Here is a 23,617-nt window from a genome sequence, read left to right as displayed (position 1 = left end):
TAGACAAATCTGTAGAGACAAAGGATATTAGTGGCTGCCTAGGGTTTGGAGATATGGGGGAGTGAGTGACTTATAATAGATTCTTTTTCTTTTGGGGGGTGGATGAAAGTTCTAAAATTGATGGTGGTGGCAGATGCATAAGACATTAAATTGTACACTTTAAATAATATGGAAAGTAAATTATATATCAATGAAACTATTATTTAAAATTATGATTAATGTATTAAAAAAAGGACAACATATACAATTTAAGCAGAAAGTATTTGTGAAATGCAACCAAAAGAAACTTCTAGAATTAAAAAAGCTGAAATTAAGCACTCAGAAGATCGGTTGAACAGTACCTTAGTCAAACAAAAGAAAGGATTACAAATGTCAGTTAAAAAATAACTACACTAAAATTTGGAGGGAAAATGATGGAAAACAGAGAAATAAGTACTTAGGACATATAGAGTATATATAAAACACTGTGTCTAGCCAACCCCAAGTCACACAGCCTAGGGAGGAGACACACAGCCTACCTGAATCACAAGGACTCCTCCAAAGGAAAAATGAGGTTCTGATGCCACAAGTGGAAGGAATGAATTACAAAGAAAAAGAACAATGGTAAACTATAATCTAGATATACATTGGTAAATACATAGGTTCCCTGGGCTTGTGATCTGGTACAAACAATAAAAAAAAAAAAAAGATAAGACTCATAGTAGAGGCTGCTAGATTCTGCTGAGGAAAATGTCCAGGGAGGGAAGAGTTGATTTATTTCCTTGTTTTTTGAGAGTCCACATATAAGTGACATCATGCACTATTTGTCTTTGTCTTATTTCACTTAGCATCGTGTCCTCCAGTTTTATCCATGTTGACTTAAATGACAGGATTTTCTTCTTTTTTAAGGTTGAATAATATTCCATTGTATATATATACCGTATTTCCTTTACCCATTAATCTACTATGGACACTTAGGTTGTTTCCATACCTTGGCTCTTGTGAATAATGCTACAGTGAATGTGGGAGTACAGATATCTCTTCAAAAATGATGATGTTTCCTTTGGATATATACTCAGAAGTGGGAGGGAGGAAGAACTTACGACACAAATCGACCATGTGTAAAAGATGTAGGAATGAAAAACTCTGAACACCTAGGAAGAGTGTAGAGTATTTGGCAAGGTCACTGTTCAAGGTCATACATAGTTTAAAATTATGACATTTCAGTGAGCCTGTGTGCATGAAGGCTTGCTTGTATTTCGGGATTTGAATACAGTGCAAAGAAGTGCTGCTAAATTTTCGATCAACATCAAAAAAAGGGTGGAAATGTTTTTTTCTTTTATTATGAAACTGGAGGAAAGGCAAGCCTAGAATTCTAGGCCCACTAGAATTTTCCCTGATGATAGTGGTAATTTAGGAGAAGAAGAAGGATCCAAGGCCATAGAACAATTTTGAAAGCAAAATAAGGCTGCTGAGTCTTCACCCAGTGTATGAGATTAAGTTCTAATGGCATATGATGAAGTGGGCGTGACACAGCTGGCAGAGCTGGTTGAGTTGCTGAAAATGGCTCTTGAAGCTACAGGCATTGGACAGTAGACGTAGAAAAAGAACAAGGTAAATCCAAAAGAGTGGAAGGACAAAATTAATCAAGAGAAAAGTCAAAACTAGAGAAGAAAAGCAGTAAACTTGGCAAATAAAACCAAAAGCTTGTTCTTTAGAAAGACCAATAAAATAAGCAATATTTGGCAAATATGTTCGAGATGGGGCTAGCTATAACACAGAGAGAATTTTTTTTTTTTTAATTACGGAAGAATACTATGGTAGCTTTATACCAACACATTTGAAAATCTGGACAAAATGGCTGATTACTGATTAGTTATATGTAGCCATTATTTACTTCCTGTTTTGAGTAGAGAATACAAGAAGCTTTAGGAAATTAGAAAATATAATCAAAGATATACACCTTAGAAAGACATCAGTTATTTTCCAATGTATTAAAAAATTAGAAGAGTCCTAATACAAAAATCAGATATGGAAAATTTACCCAAAAAGTAACTAGAAGCACATTTCTTTGAAGATCTTAAGTTCTAAGTAATATTAGCAAATAGATTCCAGCAACATATTTTTAAAAAGTCATTATGATCAAGAGGGATTTATCACCATAAAGCAGATTTTTTCAAGTAGGATAAAGTTGGAATGAGGAAAGAAATGTCCATATCCAATATCAAAACACACTCCAAATTTCAGTAGTTTAAAAGAATCTAATACGCTGTAACAGTACATCAGTAGATTATTCAAGCAGAATCGGAACCCATGTATATGTGAGAAATAAAATATAGGGTAAATAAAGTACAGGCTGTCTTCACTGTGGAGCTATAAAAATGATCACAGAAGCTGAACTGTGCAAAGTTGATCTCAGTGATTGATGGGGAAAATATTATTGTTCTATGACCTTAAAATCTTTCTGACAAAAACACTAGAAACTTTCTTGTTTGTTATAAAGTTATAGATAGACTTAAAAAAATTAGTAAACCTTGTATTTAGTTAATACAGTGCAACCTAAAACATTAGAAGTATTGAAAATTAACATGTTTTATTCCATTGTAAAAAACTTATGAGACTTCTAGTTTTGAGTCCAGCAAGGAAGGAGCTTGGAAGTTGCCACTCTGTCCTAACAGGTAAATATCTGGACACACTGAAAAATCAACAATTCTTCTTAGATTCATTAGAGAAGTGAGGTCACAGGAAAAATCACCGTGCCCAAAACTGGAGAGGCAGATGGCAGATACAGAGAGTAACAACTTACCGGAACAGAAACCCAAGAGCAGAAATCTCTGTGGAAAGCAATGGTGAGGTAGGAAAACCTGAACTATATTTGAAGGATTGCTGGAGGCTTGTGTGGAAAAGTCTGTGAGGTAAAAACTCCAGGGAAGCCCCTATCCTTTTGCGACTTTTGTCTCTTGAGCTCTACCAGGTTGTGACTACCAGGTGAAGGTCAAAGGAAAATCCCCTTGGAATTCTGGCAGGGGGAGGGTGAAAGGAGCAATTTTGAAATACACCAGAGCATTCTGCTGTTCTTCATAAGGCCTGCCCTCAGGAGAAACGGTTTTACCAGAGGCCTAACCTATGGGGTTTTGTCAGAGCCTAACTGACCTGGGGGAAGGGAAATATCCTACCGTGACCCCTGCCGGCCACTGGGTTTCACCTAAGGTGAGGGAAAATACTGAGAGGCACTTGTGACATTCATAGCTGAGGAGCACATGCTCATTATAAGACTGAGACCTAATCATAAGACTATGCAATGCTTCTATAACACCACATCTCTAAAGGACTATGTACTGCAGTGAATTTCACCAGTGCATCGTGTCTGGATTTTCAAGGAAGAGAAAAGTGAATCATATAAAATGCCTGATTAAACCGAGAAATGGCAGAAAAAGAGTGGAATGTAAAAAAGGAACAAAGAACACTGGCAATAAATATGAAACAGTAACAAATATGGTAGGTATTAATCCAATGATATCAATAATCATTTTAAATACCAATGGTATAAATACACCAGTTAAAAGACAGAGATGGTCACAGAGGATCGATAAACAAGATCCAAATATAAGAAATTTACTTTAAATATGAAGGCACATATAGCTTAAAAGTAAAGGGTTGGGGAAAGCTACATCATGCTAACTAATTAAAAGAAAGTGTGAGAAGCTGTATCAATCTCAGACAAAGCAGAGTTAAGAGCAAAGAAAATTATCAGACACAGAGGGACATTCCATAATGATAAAGGGGTCAATTCTCCAAGAAGACATAACAATTCTTCATGTTTATGTGCCTAACAACAAAGCATCAAAATTCGTGAGACAACAACTGATAGAACTGCAAGGAGAAAGAGATAAATCCACTATCATAGCTGGAGATTTCTACACCGCTTTATCATAAATGGACAAATCCATCAGGGAGAAAATCAGTACAGACATAGCTGAATTCAGCAACACCATCGACCAAATGGATACAATAAACATCTACAGACTACTTCAACAACAGCAGAATACACATTGTCTCAAGCTCACATGAAGTACACACGAAGACAAACCACATTCTAGGCCATAAAACACACTCTAACAAATTTAAAATGTCAGAAATCATATAAAGTCTGTTCTCAGACTGCAGCGAGGTCAAACTGGAAGTCAAGAACAAAAACAAAGCTGGAAAATTCCAAAATACTTGAAGGTTAAACGGTTCAATTCTAAGCAATACATGGACCTTGCTGTCTGTATGTGAACTGAATAACATGCACAGTGACCAATCACCTACAGACTTTGAAAGAAGGGACCTGATTGTTCACTGACCATGATACACATCTGTTATATCCCGGGTGATTTGTGGAGTTAAGAACTAGCTGTGAAGTTTGTACTTTATGCCCTTCCTCACAGTTAATATGGCAGTAACTGAAATTTGATGGTTTTGTTGTGGTCCTGGGATTATTTAACTAAATCATGGTAACTGAAATTCATGCATGGGCAAACTGTTCAGAGCGAGGACTGCCATGTGTAGCATACATTGGGTAACATTCCATTGCAAGAAACAAATACCTAGAAGACTGTAAGATAGGATGAGAAATCATACTCTTGTTATGAGGAAGTCTGTCCCTAAGCAGAACATGAAACTGAGATATCATAAAGAAAAAGGCGAGTTGATTTGACTTGATAAAAATTAAAGAATTCTGCACAGCAAAAGGCAACCCAAACATAAAGATAACTGACAAACTGGGAAACCAAATATAAATATTTGACCATGGATTTGGCCAACAATTCCTTTTCTTCACAATAGTATGAGGAGGGAAAATCTCAGTGAGTCAAACCTCATGAATCAATAGATGAGAGGTTAGACTAAAGTTCTCATATGGTGTGGATTTAATTTTATGGAATGCAACTTACCTTCCAACAGAAAATGTGAGTATTACCAGTCTTATGAAGATCCTTGCCAATGCAAGTAGAGAAACCTTGAGTAACTGTGTGATAGATGCATCTCTTTCCTGTTCTATAAGAGGAGGAGAACAATGAACACAATGTCTATTTCTCCAGGGCAGAATTCCAATAGTGCCTCTGTACCACTGAGCCTTGTAAAACATCGAAGCGGACAGTCTTTAGCAAATCACTCTTAAAGAGTCAAGAGGGAAAGAAATGGAAAGGCTAATGAACTTGCCAATGACCTATGTAGCCCTGACTGCTGAAAACAGCGATGATGGGAAATATGTGATGCCACGTATGTGAAACTTGAAGAGCACAGAGATTCAAATGGAGTAGAGTAGGGAAGAATGCCTCTGATAACCCACCCAAGTTGAATTATTTATAGTCTCAACTGGGAAATGTTGATTAAGAAATGAGAGGAAACAGGCAAGAGCGGCCCCTGAAATTGTGCCTAAATACCTCCAATATTCCTAAGGAATCCCACGGACAACTGTGTCAGAGCGGAGCTGACAAAGGGAGTATAGTAAGCGCAGAGGTCATGGCCTTGTCAGCCAGCATACGGAGAGCATTACTGATCCTCAGCAAATCATTACTGATCCTCAGGAAAATGTACTGTGACTGGGTCCAAAACCTGACTGGAATTTTCCATAGATGTGTGATATTGGAGATGGGTTTGCAGGTGCACTTGCCAAATCACCTTTGCAAAGCACAGTAGGCCACAGCCAGAGGAGCAAAGGCTGCTCTGCTCTTTCTCAAGCAGAAAAGGATTTTAGAAGTGCCCACTTCTGTCCCACAAAGGATGGGGATAGCAGATTACGAATTAGTGATTAGCACAGTATCTGTGACCCCTCGGCTAATTTCCGTCTTGAAGCTGGGATATAAAGACTCAGGTGTTGGGTGATGAGCCACAAGCCGTCTGAACAGGTGCTTAATCAGGACTGCACAGGATGAATTCAGGCCTGGGCATCTGGCATCTGGTTCCAGCCCTTTTCCTGGCAGTTAACCTTTAGACATGTCCCTGACACCTTTGCATCTGTAGCTTTTCGTTGTTGTTGTCAGGTTGTTTAAATGTGTAAAATGGTGATAACACTACTTGGTGGCATATTCTATTTTAAAAAACCTTCCATTACTCCACGCACATCAAACAGTAAATGCGTTCTCTTAGTAAGCCTGCATAACAATTTTCTGAACTCTTGTGCTCTGGGCAAGACTTATGAATACAGCAGGCAAATAAAGTGAAAGGTGAGACAGTACATAGTGTTGTATTCAATTGGGTCTTGATACCCAAGTGTGACTCTTCACCAAGGATTATGCCAGTAGTTCAGGACACAGATTAAAGTTGTTTAGAGTGTGTCCTAAAGTCTCACTGGCAGAATTTAAATCTCTACTCTGGAAATTGTAGACCTGAGACAAATTGCTTCCCTCAACTTCATTTCCTGCATCTGAGAAAGATAATAGTATCTACCTTGTAGTAGACTGAATAATACCATTGCCCCCAAATGTCCACATTCTAATCCCCAGAACCTGTGAATGTCACCTTAAATGGCAGAAGGGACTTTGCCAGTGGGATGAAAGTAAGGGTTTTGAGATGGGGAGATTCTCCTGGACTACCTGGATGGACCCAAATGTAACCACTGGTATTCTCATAAGAGAGAGGCAGAGGAAGTTTTTACTCCAAAGAGAATGTGATGATGAAGTTGGGGTTGGATTGATGTGGCCAGAAGTCAAGGAATGCTGGCAAGGAAACAGATTCTCCCTTGGAGCCTCTAGAAGGAGGATGGACGGCCTTGTCAACTCCTCGTTCCAGCCCAGGGAAACTGGTTTTGGACCTCTCTCTTCCAGAACCATAAGAAAATAAGTGTGTTTTGTTTTAAGCAAGCACATTTGTAGTAATTTGTTACAGCAGCCCTAGGAAACTAATGCGTACCTCATAGGAACTATTTCTCCAATTAAAATGTGTGCCTGGAAACCCACTTGGTGGCATGTCTGACACATGGTAGGTACGCTACTGTAGGTCGTTCTCGGAAACTGAAGCCTTGGTTTTGAGGGATCATCAAAACCAGTACAGTGGTTGCCATGTTTCTCCTTGTTCATCCTGGTGACAAACCTGGTAGAGAGAGCTCCATCCTTTCCCACAGGATGCCCACCCCAGTACTTAGAGGGAAGAGGCTATGTTTCACTTAAGGCACCTTCCTCTTTTCCCTTCTACTTTTTTTTTCATTCATCTTCATCCAACTGGCCTTTCTAAATTTTAAAGAAAACAAGACCATTTCTCGATGGATTCAGATACTACCCCAAGTTAATATTCCAACCAAGTTCTTGTTCTTCCGGGTCTCATCACCAGAAATTTCTGAGCCTAAATCCTCTCTAGTTTTTAGGATCACCCATTTTCTCATTTCTCCCTTCTCTAGTTCAGAGTCTTGTCAGTTTAGTCCTTTCCCTAACCACAACTTATAATAAGGTGACACAGCAAAGTGATGAAAGTCTAGACGGTCTGGTTTTAGTCCTGGGTTTTTGCCACCTACTTACTGTGTGGCATTAGGCAAGCTATTCAACCTCTCTGGGCCTCAGTTTCCCCAAAAAAAGGTGAATATTACATACCTATAGGGTTGCCATTATGAGGATTCAGTGAGTTAATATTTGCTAAGCACTTAGAATAGTACTTGTTGTAGTCTAAGCACTACAGTTGTGCTTGTTAATAACAGTAATTGCAATTCCAAGCGTAAAACTTACTCAGCTTTCTGTCATAACTTTGAAAGGTTGGTCTATCTTTTGGCCGGCGTTTCAGGTGACTGAGTCGAGGCACGGGCTGAGGCATTGCTACCACTGGGTGGTGTGTTCCCAGAACTTGGAGCAGCGGTGTGAAATGGGTAGTAGTTCTACTTGGAGACGGGGCAGACTGGACAATGACGGCCCGGGAAGGAGGTGTGGTGTCCATAGCTTCGGGGTCAGAGGTGCCGCCTGCCGAATGACCAATGGCAGCCGAAGCCGTAAATGGGGGGCTGGGGAAAACAGGGGCAGAATGGACAATGACAGCCCGGGAAGGAGGTGTGGTGTCCATAGCTTCGGGGTCAGAGGTGCCGCCTGCCGAATGACCAATGGCAGCCGAAGCCGTAAATGGGGGGCTGGGGAAAACAGGGGCAGAATGGACAGTGACGGCCCGGGAAGGAGGTGTGGTGTCCATAGCTTCGGGGTCAGAGGTGCCGCCTGCTGAATGACCAATGGCAGCCAAAGCCGTAAATGGGGGGCTGGGGAAAACAGGGGCAGAATGGACAGTGACGGCCCGGGAAGGAGGTGTGGTGTCCATAGCTTCGGGGTCAGAGGTGCCGCCTGCTGAATGACCAATGGCAGCCGAAGCCGTAAATGGGGGGCTGGGGAAAACAGGGGCAGAATGGACAATGCCAGCCTGGGAAGGAGGTGTGGTGTCCATAGCTTCCATATCAGAGCTGCTGCCTGCCTGATCTGAGAAAAGAGAGTGAAAGTGGGAGAGCTTCTCCCTAACTTCTAACTCTTCTCGAGGTCTAGCACGCACTGGACAGCTCAGCCTGGTGCTGTGACATTCCATTGTACGTGTCATAGAGCAAGGGCAGGCGGGGGCGGGGGTGGGGCGGGGGCCACAGGCAAGCCCAGCCCGTGGAGAAACCCGGCCCAAGGACAAAGAGCCCGAACTCTTCTGGGACTTCTCGCTGTGGGTGGCAGGTGTTTGGCACCGGATGGGCCACCGTGCGGAGACTGTTGGGGACCCTGGAAGCCTTCTCCTCCAGAGCTCACCCTGCCTGGGCACCAGCTCTGCAGGTGTTGCGTTTAATGTTGTCCCAGAGGTCTTTTAGGCTGTCTTCATTTCTTTTCATTCTTTTTTCTTTAGTCTGTTCCGCAGCAGTGAATTCCACCGTTCTGTCTTCCAGGTCACTTATCCGTTCTTCTGCCTCCGTTATTCTGCTATTGATTCCTTCTAGTGTAGTTTTCATTTCAGTTATTGTATTGGTCATCTCTGTTTGTTTGTTCTTTAATTCTTCTAGGTCTTTGTTAATCATTTCTTGCATCTTCTCAATCTTTGCCTCCATTCTTATTCCGAGGTCCTGGATCATCTTCACTATCATTATTCTGAATTCTTTTTCTGGAAGGCTGCCTATCTCCACTTCATTGAGTTGTTTTTCTGGGGTTTTATCTTGTTCCTTCATCTGGTATGTAGCCCTCTGCCTTTTCATCTTGTCTGTCTTTCTGTAAATGTGGTTTTTGGTCCACAGGCTGCAGGATTGTAGTTTTCCTTGCTTCTGCTGTCTGCCCTCTGGTGGTTGAGGCTATCTAAGAGGCTTGATGGGAGGCTCTGATGGTGGGTAGAGCTGACTGTTGCTGTGGTGGTCAGAGCTCAGTAAAACTTTAATCCACTTGACTGCTGATGGGTGGGGCTGGGTTCCCTCCCTGTTGGTTGTTTTGCCTGAGGCAACCCAACACTGGAGCCTACCTGGGCTCTTTGGTGGGGCTAATGGCAGACTCTGGGAGGGCTCACGCCAAAGAGTACTTCCCAGAACCTCCGCTGCCAGTGTCCTTTTCCCCACGGTGAAACAGAGCCAGCCCCCGCCTCTGCAGGAGACCCTCCAACACTAGCAGGTAGGTCTGGTTCAGCCTCCCCCAGGGTCACTGCTCCTTCCCCCGGGACCCGATGGTGCACACTATTCCGTGTGCACCCTCCAAGAGTGGGGTCTCTGTTTCCCCCAGTCCTGTCAAAGTCCTGCAATCAATTCCCACTAGGCTTCAAAGTCTGATTCTCTAGGAATTCCTCCTCCCGTTGCCGGACCCCCAGGTTGGGAAGCCTGACGTGGGGCTCAGAACCTCCACTCCAGTGGGTGGACTTCTGTGGTATAAGTGTTCGCCAGTCTGTGAGTCACCCACCCAGCAGTTATGGGATTTGATTTTATTGTGATTGCGCCCCCTTCTACCGTCTCATTGTGGCTTCTCCTTTGTCTTTGGATGTGGGGTATCTTTTTTGGTGAGTTTCAGTGTCTTCCTGTCGATGATTGTCCAGCAGCCAGTTGTGATTCTGGTGCTCTCGAAGAGGGAGTGAGAGCACGTCCTTCTACTCTGCCATCTTGGTTAATCTTCCCTATAACAGCCAGAATGTCTCTGGATGAAAACAGAATAAAATTAAAGCAATATTTTTCACCTCCTCATTCCTCTAGTGGCTTCGATGATTGTCCAGCAGCCAGTTGTGATTCTGGTGCTCTCGAAGAGGGAGTGAGAGCACGTCCTTCTACTCTGCCATCTTGGTTAATCTTCCCTATAACAGCCAGAATGTCTCTGGATGAAAACAGAATAAAATTAAAGCAATATTTTTCACCTCCTCATTCCTCTAGTGGCTTCCTTTCATCTTCGTTTCTCTCTCAGTCCAAACTTGGTCAGTCTGATTCTCGCTTTCTGACCACTCTCACTATCTTTTGAAGCACAGAACTGTGAATCCACTCTTCCGATAAATCTAAGATTCATGACATCTTCTGCACTCATAACTGAATTTCTAGACATCTCATTCCTGGGATAAGTTCCATCATTCCAGTTGCTTATAGGAATTCAAGACAACGTTAGTATACAATGTTCTGTTACATATCTTTGTTTTAGGACAAGCATACTGACCTTGAGGTGAGACTGAAGGAAACAACAAACCCAGGAAGAAAGTGTGAAAGAGAACGTTAGAAAAAACTTAGTGAGGGCGATATTCAGAAATAATATTATTCACAGACATAGACAAAATATAAAGCACAGGATTAGAGAAGGGAAAGGAGTCACACAGATTCTGCACTGGCAACAAAAATTAGTCATTTCAGATTTTCAACAAGTGTATTTTCATATTAGATTACACCACTGTACCTTAATGTAAGTTTCTAAAAGAACAAATTTTGTCTAAAATTTACCATTTCCTAGGGCAGGAAAAAAAGTAGTTTCTTAAACACAAAGGAAAAGAAAAGAAGGCTAGCTGCTCCCCTTCTCGTTTAAGTAGCTAACTGTGATCCTACAACGTCAGTCAGCTTAGTGCTATACACACCCATCTTAGAACTGACAACTCCTTTACCCACCCCAGTCCATGTCTTAGACCCAAGTCATCCAGGAGCAAAAGTACAAAAACACTGACAGCTTCAGTTATTCTGTAGAAAACAGAACTCTAATTCATTTGGAAAATTTTGAAATAATTTTCTCAAATGTGAAAATAATGTTTCCTTAATTACACCCATTATTTCTCATTCCAAATCTATCAAATCCACCCCCAAAGGCGCAATCTCAAAGCAATAATGAAGACTATATGGCTCTATAAACATCAATTCATTTCCAATACTGCTCAGCAGAAAGAGATGCAAAGTAGCCATGATTCCTATTCCTACCTTAGCACGAAGCCCCTGACGTTCATTACTGCTTTTCATAACAACAGGCAGTTTTCCCTTTTTAAAAATTAATCAATTTCATTGAAAGTAGTATCGATATTATCCTCCAAATACTTAAGACTTCTAACAGCCAGTGCCATCCAGCTCACCTTCAGGATCTAAATTTTACTTTAAGAATCTAACACAAGAAGTTTATTTCTTGAATGCAAGCACCATTTCAACTTGCACTTTAATGTTTTCTAATATTTCAGTACTAAAACGAGAGTTTTTTAAAACTCATTGCCAGAATAATGAAAGGCAAGGATAACAAGATTTATGATCGCCATCACATAAGATAAATAGATGAAAAACAGAGAAACAAAATGACAAACAAAACTCCTCACAACCACACAGCAAATACGTGGTGGATCCGTGAGAGGAATGTAGGTCTGCTGACACACCTCCTGGACATACTTTATATGTCCTATGATGCTTACAGACTCCTGAAGGGATCTACAAAAATCCACGGATCTTTGGCATTTGGAAAACAGTGTAGAATGCAGACAATGTTCAAAGTCAAAGAGAGGCCAATCATTTATCTAAATGACTGTTCCCAATGATCTTTTTTATTTTTGTTGGTTATGACACATTACGTTAGAATAATTTTAGATCAGTGATGACACTCACTGAAATCTCATATAGATGCAAAGTTTTATATGAGACACGAGAAAATCCCTGAAAAAAGAAAAATTAAGCTTATTCCTGTCGAGAGTGAGCAACCTTAAGGATCTTTTTAACTATTTTACAGTTCAGGAGTCATATTTCACTTTGGCATCAAACTTTAGCTCTTGGGAAATAAATTTAGGAGAAAAAAAATCTGCATATAGAATAACTATATATAATTCTAATGTTTCCAGTGTCAAGTAAAAACTTGAGGTAACCATCAAAATTTCTATCAAGACTGTAATAAATTATAAGGTGCTGTGCCCACAAGAAACTTTAGGAAGATGGCCTAATAGAACTGACTATGTAAAGCGGTGTGATTTATTCTTCTTTTAAATGAAATCAGTGAAATTCATCTAGGAGGACGAAGGAAGAAACAAGCGGCCCCCCCCCAGAAAGCAAGCTGAAGCCAGCAGGATCTGATAAAGAACCAGTCGCCTTCCGTTACAACACTCGCAGCATCTCGTTTTCCCTTTTTCTTTTCGTTTTTTTAAACACAACCCATTCTCCCTCAAGAAAGCACACACAATCACCACACTCATTTCTCCTCTATTCCAGCTACGTCAAGACCACATTCACCAACACTGTCCTTCGTGGATCAAAGATACATGACTATAAATTTAAAAGTAAGGAAATGCTTTAAGGAACCATTTTCCTCATCAATTGTATACTAGTTTACGCCAAATCTATATACAGCTTAATATTAATTTCCCTATGGGAGATTTCTGAAGACATTAAGCTGAATGATCAATTCGGGATTTCTTTACAGAAAAAATATTTACAAATATGAAGATTAAATATGTAGGTTTATATTCTCAGGTTATACTGTGCCATAGATGCCTGAATGTACTGTGATACCAATATAAAATCACAAACATAAAACCCACTTTCCAAATGAAAATGTCAACAAAAATTTTAGGTCAACCTAAGCAAATAAACTTTCAGGATGCAGTTAAAACAGTCAAATATCTAATGATAATAGTAAACATATTCATCTGGCTACACACATTTAAAATGGAATACATGAGAAGATAACGTTAATTTGGAAATACTTCCTTCCACCCCCAGTCACTGAAATAATTTTATTCACTCTCTTTGCGCACATCTTCAATATCAATTCACCAAAGGAAGAAGATGTGCCATTACTTTATGTATTACCAAGAAATAAAAAAATATATACCAATTAAATCACGCCATTATTTATTCACGTATCCCAGTTTCAGTGATGTTAAAATGTAAAAATACAAGTTAGAATTGGTATTTCACTGTGACAGAAGAGGAGAGAGGTTATCTATACTTTTGTTTAACCTGCAGATAGAAAAGTAATCCTACTGAATTATATTAAATAAGAATATTTAATGCATATGCGTTTACTTATATTTTTACAGAAAGAAAAGTATATGGGCAATGGTAAACATATTACAAACATATAGAAGAAACAAATATAAAAATATATTCACTATAACAAACAAGGGTATAAGGGACTATTAAATCTCCATCTGCTTGATCAACGGTCTGAATGTGTGGGGGATGGAAAGATAAAAGTGAAGAAATGTGGGATGATTAGACAGTAAAATGAGAAAGGAGCTGTGTCTCTACGTTTTAATGTATGTATTTATTGGGCCCACAACAATGTACAGTCCTGGGACAGAATGTGATAGATACTATAACAAAAGCACACACACACACACAAAAAAAAAAAAAAGGAAAGAGACATTACTACCTAAGAGAGGTCAGTAAAGTTTTTTTTTTCCCCCAAAAAAGATAACAATTAAAAGGGGTCAAATCCCCACAAATGAATAAGGGGAAAGAAAATTTTAGTCAAAGAGAAAATACTCAGAAAAAGCAGATAACAAAAAAGCATTCACCTCCTAATTCTAAAGCCCAGTTTTAAAGAAAACAAAGAGTTAAATCTACTAATATCAGACCAAAAGTTGGAAATATCTTGTAAACTCTAAGTTTGCCAACACATTTTGAAAGATTTATAAAAAGTAAAAATAACTCCGTTTTCATTACATAAAATTTCAGGTACTAGTAAGCTTTAAAAGCAAATAAAAAAACTTAAAAGGTCATATCCTCGAGCCATGAGGATTTAAGCCTAGCAACTATCTTCCCTAAATTCTCCAAATACCACCAGAGAAGTACTTTCTCTTACACATGCACGCGTGCAAATAACTCCACAGACTAAATCTCACTCCCGGCATGATGGGAAAACGACCCCATTCTTTGTGTTCAAGCTCAGTTCATTATGTTCATCTTGAACTACAGAAGTATAGATTCCTCTCACTTACCAAAATGAGGTTAACAGTTACTGCTGTAGCAATTTAGACAGTTAATTCAGGGGCTAACTACCTTGAGCCTGAATTCTGAGCAAACTGGGAACACCCTTGCTTTAAAAAAAAAAATCAAGCAGCTCCAAATCTTATGAATACATCATATACCAGTTGTTTAATAGAGCCAGTTGTTTATAAACCAGAATGTAGTTCCCTTGGAAACATTATAAACACAGGTTAAGTTTTCTTGCTAGTCCACAAAATTTAAGTTTAATCATGATGTAAAAGCCTAGAACTAATAGTTCTAGATGAGGTCTGGAAAAGACAGTTAGCAAAGAAAATGAAAGCAACCATCACAAAGCAGAAAAACTAAGTTTCCTCCTAATAAAAACCTAATATAAATCTACTTACGAGACTGGCCCCAAAATGTGCTTATGTACCTATACATATGTGTGTGTGTATGTGTGTGTGTGTGTGTGTGTGTGTGTATGTATGTAAATAACAACACTGATTCCTGGTTCTCTTGCCTTTGTCAGAATAGTACCAGTAGCAGCACACTATCCTGGCTTTCCCTCTCCATTTTACATCTCCATCTACGCTACAGTTCTAGGACCTAAAATTAGGAGCCTAGGATCCAAAACAACCTGCTAGCCTTCTATCCAAACAACCTCTCAAGCCATTATCATTTAATACTGGTCACAAAAATTAGAAGACCAGACTTAAGAGTCTGAAGTTCAACAAGAAGCCCCTTTTCCGTAATAATTCTGCATCCTGGGGCACACATTAATTGAGTATGTTAAGTATGACTTCCCAGGAGAGCTCAACCAGACCGCAAATGGAAACCTCCTCACTGAAATTTCTAGGTACCGGCAAGCTGTGGAAGAACGCCTCTGCCAGCATTGCCTACAGAGGAAAAGTCCGCTCCTTGCTGGAGCTTTCGTCTTCTGAGGCTAGATGATAAACTCCCGGAAGGCAGAGATTTTGTTTGCTTTGTTCCCTGTTGTGTCCCCAGAGCCCAGAACAGTGACCAGCAAATAAGAGCCTTCATAAGTAGAAAAATTCATTCATTCATTAATGAAGAAGGAAAGGATATATACTTTGTGGCAAAGAGGAGAGTGAGTTACGGAGAGAAAAACTAAACTCACAGATTGGCTATTATTCTCAAGAGCTTGATAACTACAAATCTTACTAACAGTAGTGTTTTTAGAGATGCATATTTAAAGGGAGAGTAACCAGGTAAAAGGAATAAGGAATAAAAAGAACTTTAGGGTTTTCAAAGATTAAACATGTCTAAGAAAACATGTCCTTTCTTCTCATCTTTTAATCCCTCTTATAAATTTCAAAACACAACCCCAAATGAAATCTACATCCATTAAAATTCCAGTTTTTATATTCCCACAAATCAGGAAATACAGTAAATCCAAATTTCTTATAAATTATTTAAGTTACACAATAATATTCTATTATTCTTTACATCACTGAAAATTCCTAACTTTCATAAACCAAAGGCAATCCTTGATACCTAAATTATGTGAAAAATCAGAAGATGGGTGTCATTCTCCAAACATAAAAGTTTCTAAGTGGGATGCTGAATGTAATTTAAATAAACCTCACATTAGAGTAAAAATTGAGGATTTCTAGTGCAAACACCAAACTCTGCAGATTCATTAGTGCTTCTGTATCAGAAAAAAAAAGGTAATAAAGCAAATACAGAAGCAAAATTATGCACGGGGGATAATGCTCCCAGTATACTGCCATGGCATGGGTATTTAGCTAAAGGGACATGAGTGAAAGAGCAGACAACAAGCAATTCTTTCAGGAGTCTGAAAAGATACTACTATCAGAATTTCATCAGCCTACATTACTAAACATTTTAAACATTATGCCAAAGAAAAGGCTATTCATCGTGCATCTAAATAGAAACCATAATATGCTCACTTGAGAAGAGAAATATCCAATTTACATTTTGGGTTCCTCATGCTAATCGAAATCAATCTACTTATATAACACGTCAATCTTTAGGTTTGTTTTTACTATGATTTTCTCCCTTAAAATCATCTGTGGAGACTATCCAGAACCGCCAGGTGATGACTTTCTTGAAGTGTCAACCTGGGTAGGCTACAGCACCCAGTTAACTTAATCCAACACTAATCTACATGTTGCTATGAAGGTATTTTGCGGATATAAGTAAAGCCTACAATCCATTTAAGTAAAGGAGATTACTATCCCAGATAATCGAAGTGGGCTATCTCAATTCTTTGGAAGGCCCTAAAAGCAGGTTTCCCAAGGAAAGAAAAGAAATTTTGCCTGCGGACCACCGTTCTGGCCCATGCCCACGGGAGTTCTATCCTGCAGGTGATCTCCTCCTGACAGCTTTCCCATACACATTTCAGACTCGCTTAGCCAGCTGCTGACAATCATGCAAGACAATTCCTTGTAATAAAACGGATATATATGTATCATATATATATAAACATATGTATGTATCTCTCCTACTGGTTCTGCCTCTCTGGTTGAACTCCAACTGATACACACCACAGTACGGAATATAAATTTAGAAATAGTACTTCTTCGATTTAATTGGGAAAAATATTTTGTATTTGCAGATGTATGGGTAGGCCTACATAATCCTCGTTTTAAAATTGCAGTAGCTCAAGACACTGGTACAACACTAAATCATCTGACAGGAACTACCATTGTTCTGTAAGAGCAGTGTAAGGGACTATTTTTCTCAAGACCACAAAGAATAAGTCTGGGAATTCTTCATGAGTTAATCTAAACCTATTAATATTGGAGAATCTTACATAAGTACTAGGAAATTTTAAAAGAATAATAAGAATTTTCTTTAGCCCAATGATAACATTCTGCTGTCATTTTTGCACTTAGAAGGTGGCTGAACACCCAGTAAAAATGCATGCTACTTCCTGAATCAGGGTGTGGCACTACAGCTGCATCGCCTGAGAGGCTACTACTTAAAGGGCACTCCAGCAAAAGAACCACCACATAAAAGATGGGCTAGAAACCAAGAATAAGACAATTATATCCAACAATATCAGAATCTTAGCAGAGAGAACACATACTTTATCCACAAGCAATGGACCTAAGAGGTACTGTTCAACTGGATATATAACCGGCTGGTCTTTAATTCTGATCAAGCAAAACCCCCAGCAAGCCCCAGCAGCAGCAAGAGTGGCAGCAGCAACTCCTCGAGTACACAACTGTAGCCTTACTTAACACTCACTTTCCCAGGAAGTCCCAAACAAACCCCCCCGACGGTGCAGGGACAGAAATGTGGCGTGGAAGGTACAAAGTGCGGGAGGCTGGCTTTCTGGGAAACAGCATGGCCAAGAGGGACATGAACACAGACAGACACAGAGACCAAAACCCCAATGGAATAGGACCAGGATAAGACACGCCAAAAGAAAGGTGACGAAACTCAGATGAGGAATGACAGGGAGCCAGACACCCACACCCAGGAAACAGTGGAACAGCAACATAAGAAGCAAACGGTTAGTAAGAAACACAGCAGCCACGCACACGCAGCTCAGTACTAAAACTCTGGAAAGAAAAGGCATAAAATAATTCCAATCATCTTTTATTCCCCTCTTAAACTATGCTGCTCAATAACAAATTACAAAGCCAGTAGCAATTGAGTTTTTAAAACTGTTTCTTTTCTCGGTAGCCAGGAAACTGTGTGTCGAATCTTAAAAGAAGATTACAATGTTACATGACCAGAGGACAAAATTCTATAGTACTTGTTCAAATTTATAAGTAATATTCTGTGGAAAGAACAGATCATTTACAACTCTCTCCCCAAATGTGAGAAATATAGTGGCTAATAAAAGCTATCTGGTGTGCTTTGGATATCAAATATAGATTTAATTCTATTTCTTACTCTTGTTCAAATCACGTCCATCTCCCAAAATCAGTACTGGGTCCAAAAATGAATTGAAACATTTTTCAAGCAAGGTATCTGGAATAGCAAGCAATAATTTCAATGCAGAGTTCTAACACAAAAAAATCAAACTGAAAAATAAAACTTTATCAAGAAATTTCTTTTCTGAAAGACTGAAATACATTTAGTGGGAAGTCACTAATCCATCAGAAGTATCGTATTTTAAAATCTATGAAATTAAGATTTGAATAAAAGTCTGATTTCAAAAAATAAATAAATAAATAAATAAAATAAAAATAAATTACATCTATGAAGTACTGCTGTTGATTTCAGGGTGACACAAAAGCAAAGAAAGGCATGTACTTATGTAAGTATGTAACGAGAGAGTGTGTGTGTGTGTGTGTGCACGTGCACGTGTGCTGGGGGTAAAGATGCAGTGCAAACAGGGAAGACGTACAAAAAACATACATAATCTAATCTTGAGACTCTGATAATTTGTTAATTCTGACTTAAAGAACTTTATCCACCCATCTTATCCAGAACCAGACCAGAAAACACGAATAGAGTTAATATCAAAATAAGAGGAAACAAATGAGTAGGTGATCAGCTCATTCATTCACACTTTCAACTTAGTGAAGAAGCATTGTGAGGGTTGGACTTTATCCTTTTAGTTTTTTGAAAATCAAAATTCTATGGGTACAGAACAAGAGGAAAAAGTTACTTCTAGGGGAAAATATCAAGTCTACCAATATCCTAAAAATTTAAAACTTAGTAAACAACTTATGAAAGTAGTCTACTACTTCCCAACATTCAAGAGCATGAAAATAAAATACTTCTAAGAATCAGGCTCAAAGGAGTCACACGGATTAATGACTTCATTCTGTCACTGCCAGTCTCTCTGACTGTTCAGAATACAGTGATTAATGCAGTTCTACTGGAAGAACTATTTCTATGCACTTGTGAATTTATGTTAAATACATGGTGTAAAGGAAGAGGCCAAGAGGCATACGCTTTATCTTTCGTACAAAATACCCTAACAAGAAAAAAAGGCAAAGAAAATTCCAAGAGAGCTATCTGGCTGGTTCTGTTTAAACAAAGCTCATTCTGAAGAAGTCAAAGTCAGAGCTCAATAAAAAATCACATCCAAGTCTCCTAACTTGTCCTCAAAATGTCCCTCCTTCTAAATTTGACCTATGTACCAATGTAATAGCTTGCTTCTCCACAATACAGAGTCTAAAAATTCACAGCCCAAAAGAGCAACGGCTCAACATAAAAGGTCTAAACCAATTAAAAATTTTAACTCCTTAAACTTGAGGTTCATTTGTTCCTTACACAGATAAATAAATAATGAGAGAGCAAGTGGCTATCTGCACTCTCTTGATTAGCCAGTAGAAAACTTTAACTTCTTAATCAATGAATACTTTCTCTTTCCAATCAATGATGCTGAAGTCCATAGCTTCCCAATCTATTCCCACTCCGTGTTGCCATTCAGAGACTGCAACAGTGAAGCTACACTGACTTAGAATAAAAAGTAGGTAATAAAGTAAATTCAGAGAGGCAGATATATTGGAAAAATATGTCCCGAAAAGTACATAGTTTTAAAACCATCCTTCAACCTCTCTAACATAGAGAGTGCCTCTTCAGCTTCCCTTTCCTTACCTTTCCAACTCAGCAATCTTCTTATCTTTGTCATTCTTCTCATTTTCCACCTCCTTCAAGATTTCCAAGAGGCGGTCAACTTCTGCCTGGGCCTTGCTAGAGTCATCTTTGTACCTGGCAATCTCTCTCTCCAATTGCTGTATTCGATCACTCATCTCTGGACTGGCTCTGGCTTCCGATGCTGCCTCGTGTGCCTGCAAAGAAAATGTCCAAATTCTATCAGATATACATACAGTGGCAGTGGGCAAACCATGTCCCCAGAAGCCACCTATACTCCAATTTCAACAGGGGATTATCAAACATCTAATAGCTAGTCTTCAATTTATAAGGTTCTTCTCTGCTTAAATATTACATAGACAAAATATCACTACACAGTTACATTTTTTTTTTAATAACTGGAAGTTTGTACCTTTTGACCACCTCCACCCATTACACACACACACACACACACACACACACACACACACACACACACACACACACAGCCCTCCATTTCTGACAACTACCAATCTGGTCTCTGTATCTATGAATTCAGTTTTTGGTTGGTTTTTGGTTTTTACATTCCACATATAAGTGAGATCATACAGTATTTGTCTTTCTCTGTCTGACTTACTTCACTGCCCTGCTTTTAAAATGTAATAATGCTAGGGAAGCACTTATCTACTAGAATGGGATAAAATCTGAAATATGATATTTAACAATTATTCTGGGTCTTACATTTTATTACTAGACTCTTATCTCAATCTTACATTAGGAAATATGCTCTCATTTATTTTAAGACATTTTTTTAAAGTCAAAGGGTTTTTTATTTTCAATAAGGCAATTTCCAATATAAATTAAGTTTAGAAACAGACATGATGAAATAGTCAAATTCATTCAACATCTAGCAGAACTGAAAAAGCTGTATAAGACAGGTATATTGTTAATTAAGATCTCTGTGATCTACTTTCAAATTCCTGGGCATAGGTTAACTTACTGATTCCATAAACAGTTATGTGTTAATGAATAAAACTAAAGCTGATTCCCAAATATAATTAATAAATTGTTTTTATTATATTATTATTTTAGATTTTATTCTAAACAGCAAAATTCATACAAATACCTTCATAAAACAAGAATGAGTAGGCCTGTTCCATACGGGAAGCTACTGGAACTTCAGTTCCAACATGTAAAAAACTCAGAAGTCATCACTACTAGTTTTACAAGAAAAAGTTGAAAAACAGAAAATCAATGAGTTTTCTAGGACCTATCAGAGAACTGAGGTCACAGGAAAAATTACCCCTCCAACATCAAGAGACACTGGCAAACCCACAGAGCTGAAGCTGAGATCTGCTCACCTGGAGCAGAAGCTGTGAGCAGAAACACTTAAGTGGTAATTTTAAGGAACTGCTGGGGGCTGAGTGTGGACGTACAAGCAAGCGAGTGAGGAAAGTCCCAGGGCCGGCGGTTTTAGGGGGGCCCATACTTTCATGGGCTTTAATCCAGGAACCACACCAGGGTCTCACAGTGAAGAGCCAACAAAAATCCCCTTGTGGTTCTGGCTGCAGGAGGGGAAGAGTAACAATTGTGAAATATGCCCAAAGTGTACTCTATCCAAAGACAGACCCTCAGGAGTAAAAATTTTAACAGAGCTTTGTCCTACCTGGGGAAAGGGCATTTCTCCCACTCTCGCCCCTGCTAGTAAAAAATAAGACTCATATATTTGACACAGATGTTGGAATTACCAGACAGGGAATTTAAAGTAACTATGATAAATAGCTAAAGGCACAGGACTTCCCTGGTGGTCCAGCGGTTAAGAATCCGTCTTCCAGTGCGGGGGACACGGGTTTGATCCCCGGTCAGAGAACTAAGATCCCACATGCCGCAGGGCAACTAAGCCCACGCGCCGCCACTACGGAGCCCCCACGCCTCAACTAGAGAGGCTGCATCCCACAAACGACAGAGCCCATGCGCTCTGGAGCCCGTGCGCCACAACTAGAGAGCCCGCGCATCACAATGAGGATCCCGCATGCCACAACTAAGACCCAACACAGACCAAAAAATAAATAAATAAAATAAATAAATATTTTTAAAAAATAGTTAAAGGCGCTAAGGGGAAAAGGAGACAACACCCAAGAGTAGAGGGGCAATGTAAGCAGAAAAATGGACACTGCAAAGAAGAATGAGAAGGAAATGCCACATATTAAAAACATGGAAGATCTTGCTTATAATGTGGAATCTGAAAAAGGTGAACTCAGAAAAGCAGAGGGTAGAAGGGTGGTTGCCAGGGGCTGGGGGTGGGGAAATGGGAAGATGTTGGTCAAAGTGTACAAACTTTCAGTTATAAGATGAATAAGTCCTGGGGATCTAACGTATAGGATATTGACTCTAGTTAACAATGTTGTGTTGCATACTTGAAATTTGCTAAGAGAATACATCTTAAAAAGTGTTCTCAACAACCTAAGTGTCCATCAGTGGATGAATAGATAAGAAAATGCGGTATGTACGTACGTATGTATGTATACACACACAGGAATATTACTCAGCCATAAAAAAAGGGGGAAAGTCTTTTCATTGGCCACAATATGGATGGACCTTGAGAACGTGCTAAGTGAGATAAGTCAGACAGAGTAGATAAATGTCATTATGACTGCACTTACATATGGAATCTAAAACAAAAACAAAAAGACCAAGCTCACAGAAAAGACCGGTAGCCTGCCAGAAGTGGGGAGTCAGAGGTGGGCGACATGGGTGAAGGGGACCAGAAGGTACACATTTCCAGTTACAAAACAGTAAGTCCTGGGGATGTGATGTACAGCATGGTGACTATAAATATGTGCTGCATATGTCAAAGTTGCTAAGAGAATACATCTTAAAAGTTCTCATCACAAGAAAAAAATTTATAACTATGTATACTGATGGATGTTCAATAGATTTACTGTGGTGATGATTTTGCAATATAAACAAATATTGAGTTGTTATGTTGTACACCAGAAACTAATAAAATGTTATATGTCAATTATACTACAATTTTTAAAAAGTGTTCTCACCACACACACGAAAAAAGGTAACTATTTAAGGTTGATGAATGTGTTAATTAGCTTGACTGTGGTAACCATTTCACAATGCATACATAGATGAAAGCATCATGTTGTACACCTTAAATATCTACAATTTTTGGCATTGAAAAAGCTGAGGAAAAAGAAAAGAGTGAAAATGTATATTGCAAACTCTAGAGCAACCTATATTTAGGTTGGAGGAGGGCGTTGTGGGAGCAGTGTAATAGGAAAACATCACTAATTAATTAAAATGAAAAGTTACAGTTGTCCAGAATGAAAGAAGGGAAAATACGAAAAGTAAAATGGCAATTAGCAGAAAAACAAGTAAGAAATCAGAGGAGGGGGAAGCCACCAAGTCCTCTACCCAAAGATAACTTTATTTTTTCTCATGAACCTAAACACAAAGTTTAAGAGATCATAAAAATGGCCAGCTATAGAAGTATCATAACAAGGAGATTAAAAATAAACAAAGAGAAAATGTGGGATTGCCATAAATAGGCGAGTTTGGAATATTAGTGAATAACATTTATTACTCTTGACAGTTACTGCTCAGTTTCATAATCCTAAATACATCTAACAGTCTTACCTTCAATATTCCAGTATTTAATAGAAAATTACCTCCACTTCTTTAGTGAGGGGGAAAAAAGTCAATTACCAAATCTGAATTAGTTAATCTCAAAAAAAGTATTTTCCTACTTATTCAAAAGTAACTTTAAGCTACTGGATTTTCTTC

The 23,617-nt window shown here is 39.0% G+C and overlaps 1 protein-coding gene across 1 annotated transcript in view; it reads right to left on the bottom strand.

The window, feature by feature from the left end:
* LOC309623750 (ELKS/Rab6-interacting/CAST family member 1-like) overlaps nt 1-23,617 on the bottom strand; it is a 191,751-nt gene that overhangs the window by 16,514 nt on the left and 151,620 nt on the right. Inside the window, 1 exon segment of the mRNA XM_082380889.1 lies at nt 19,847-20,040. Coding sequence (XP_082237015.1) covers nt 19,847-20,040 — 194 coding nt within the window.

Source organism: Balaenoptera borealis (assembly GCF_965194805.1).
Source record: "Balaenoptera borealis genome assembly, chromosome: 2".
In the NCBI taxonomy this organism is placed as follows: domain Eukaryota; kingdom Metazoa; phylum Chordata; class Mammalia; order Artiodactyla; family Balaenopteridae; genus Balaenoptera; species Balaenoptera borealis.
Note: the sequence above shows the minus strand (reverse complement) of the source record. Positions and strands in the feature narration are given on the sequence as shown.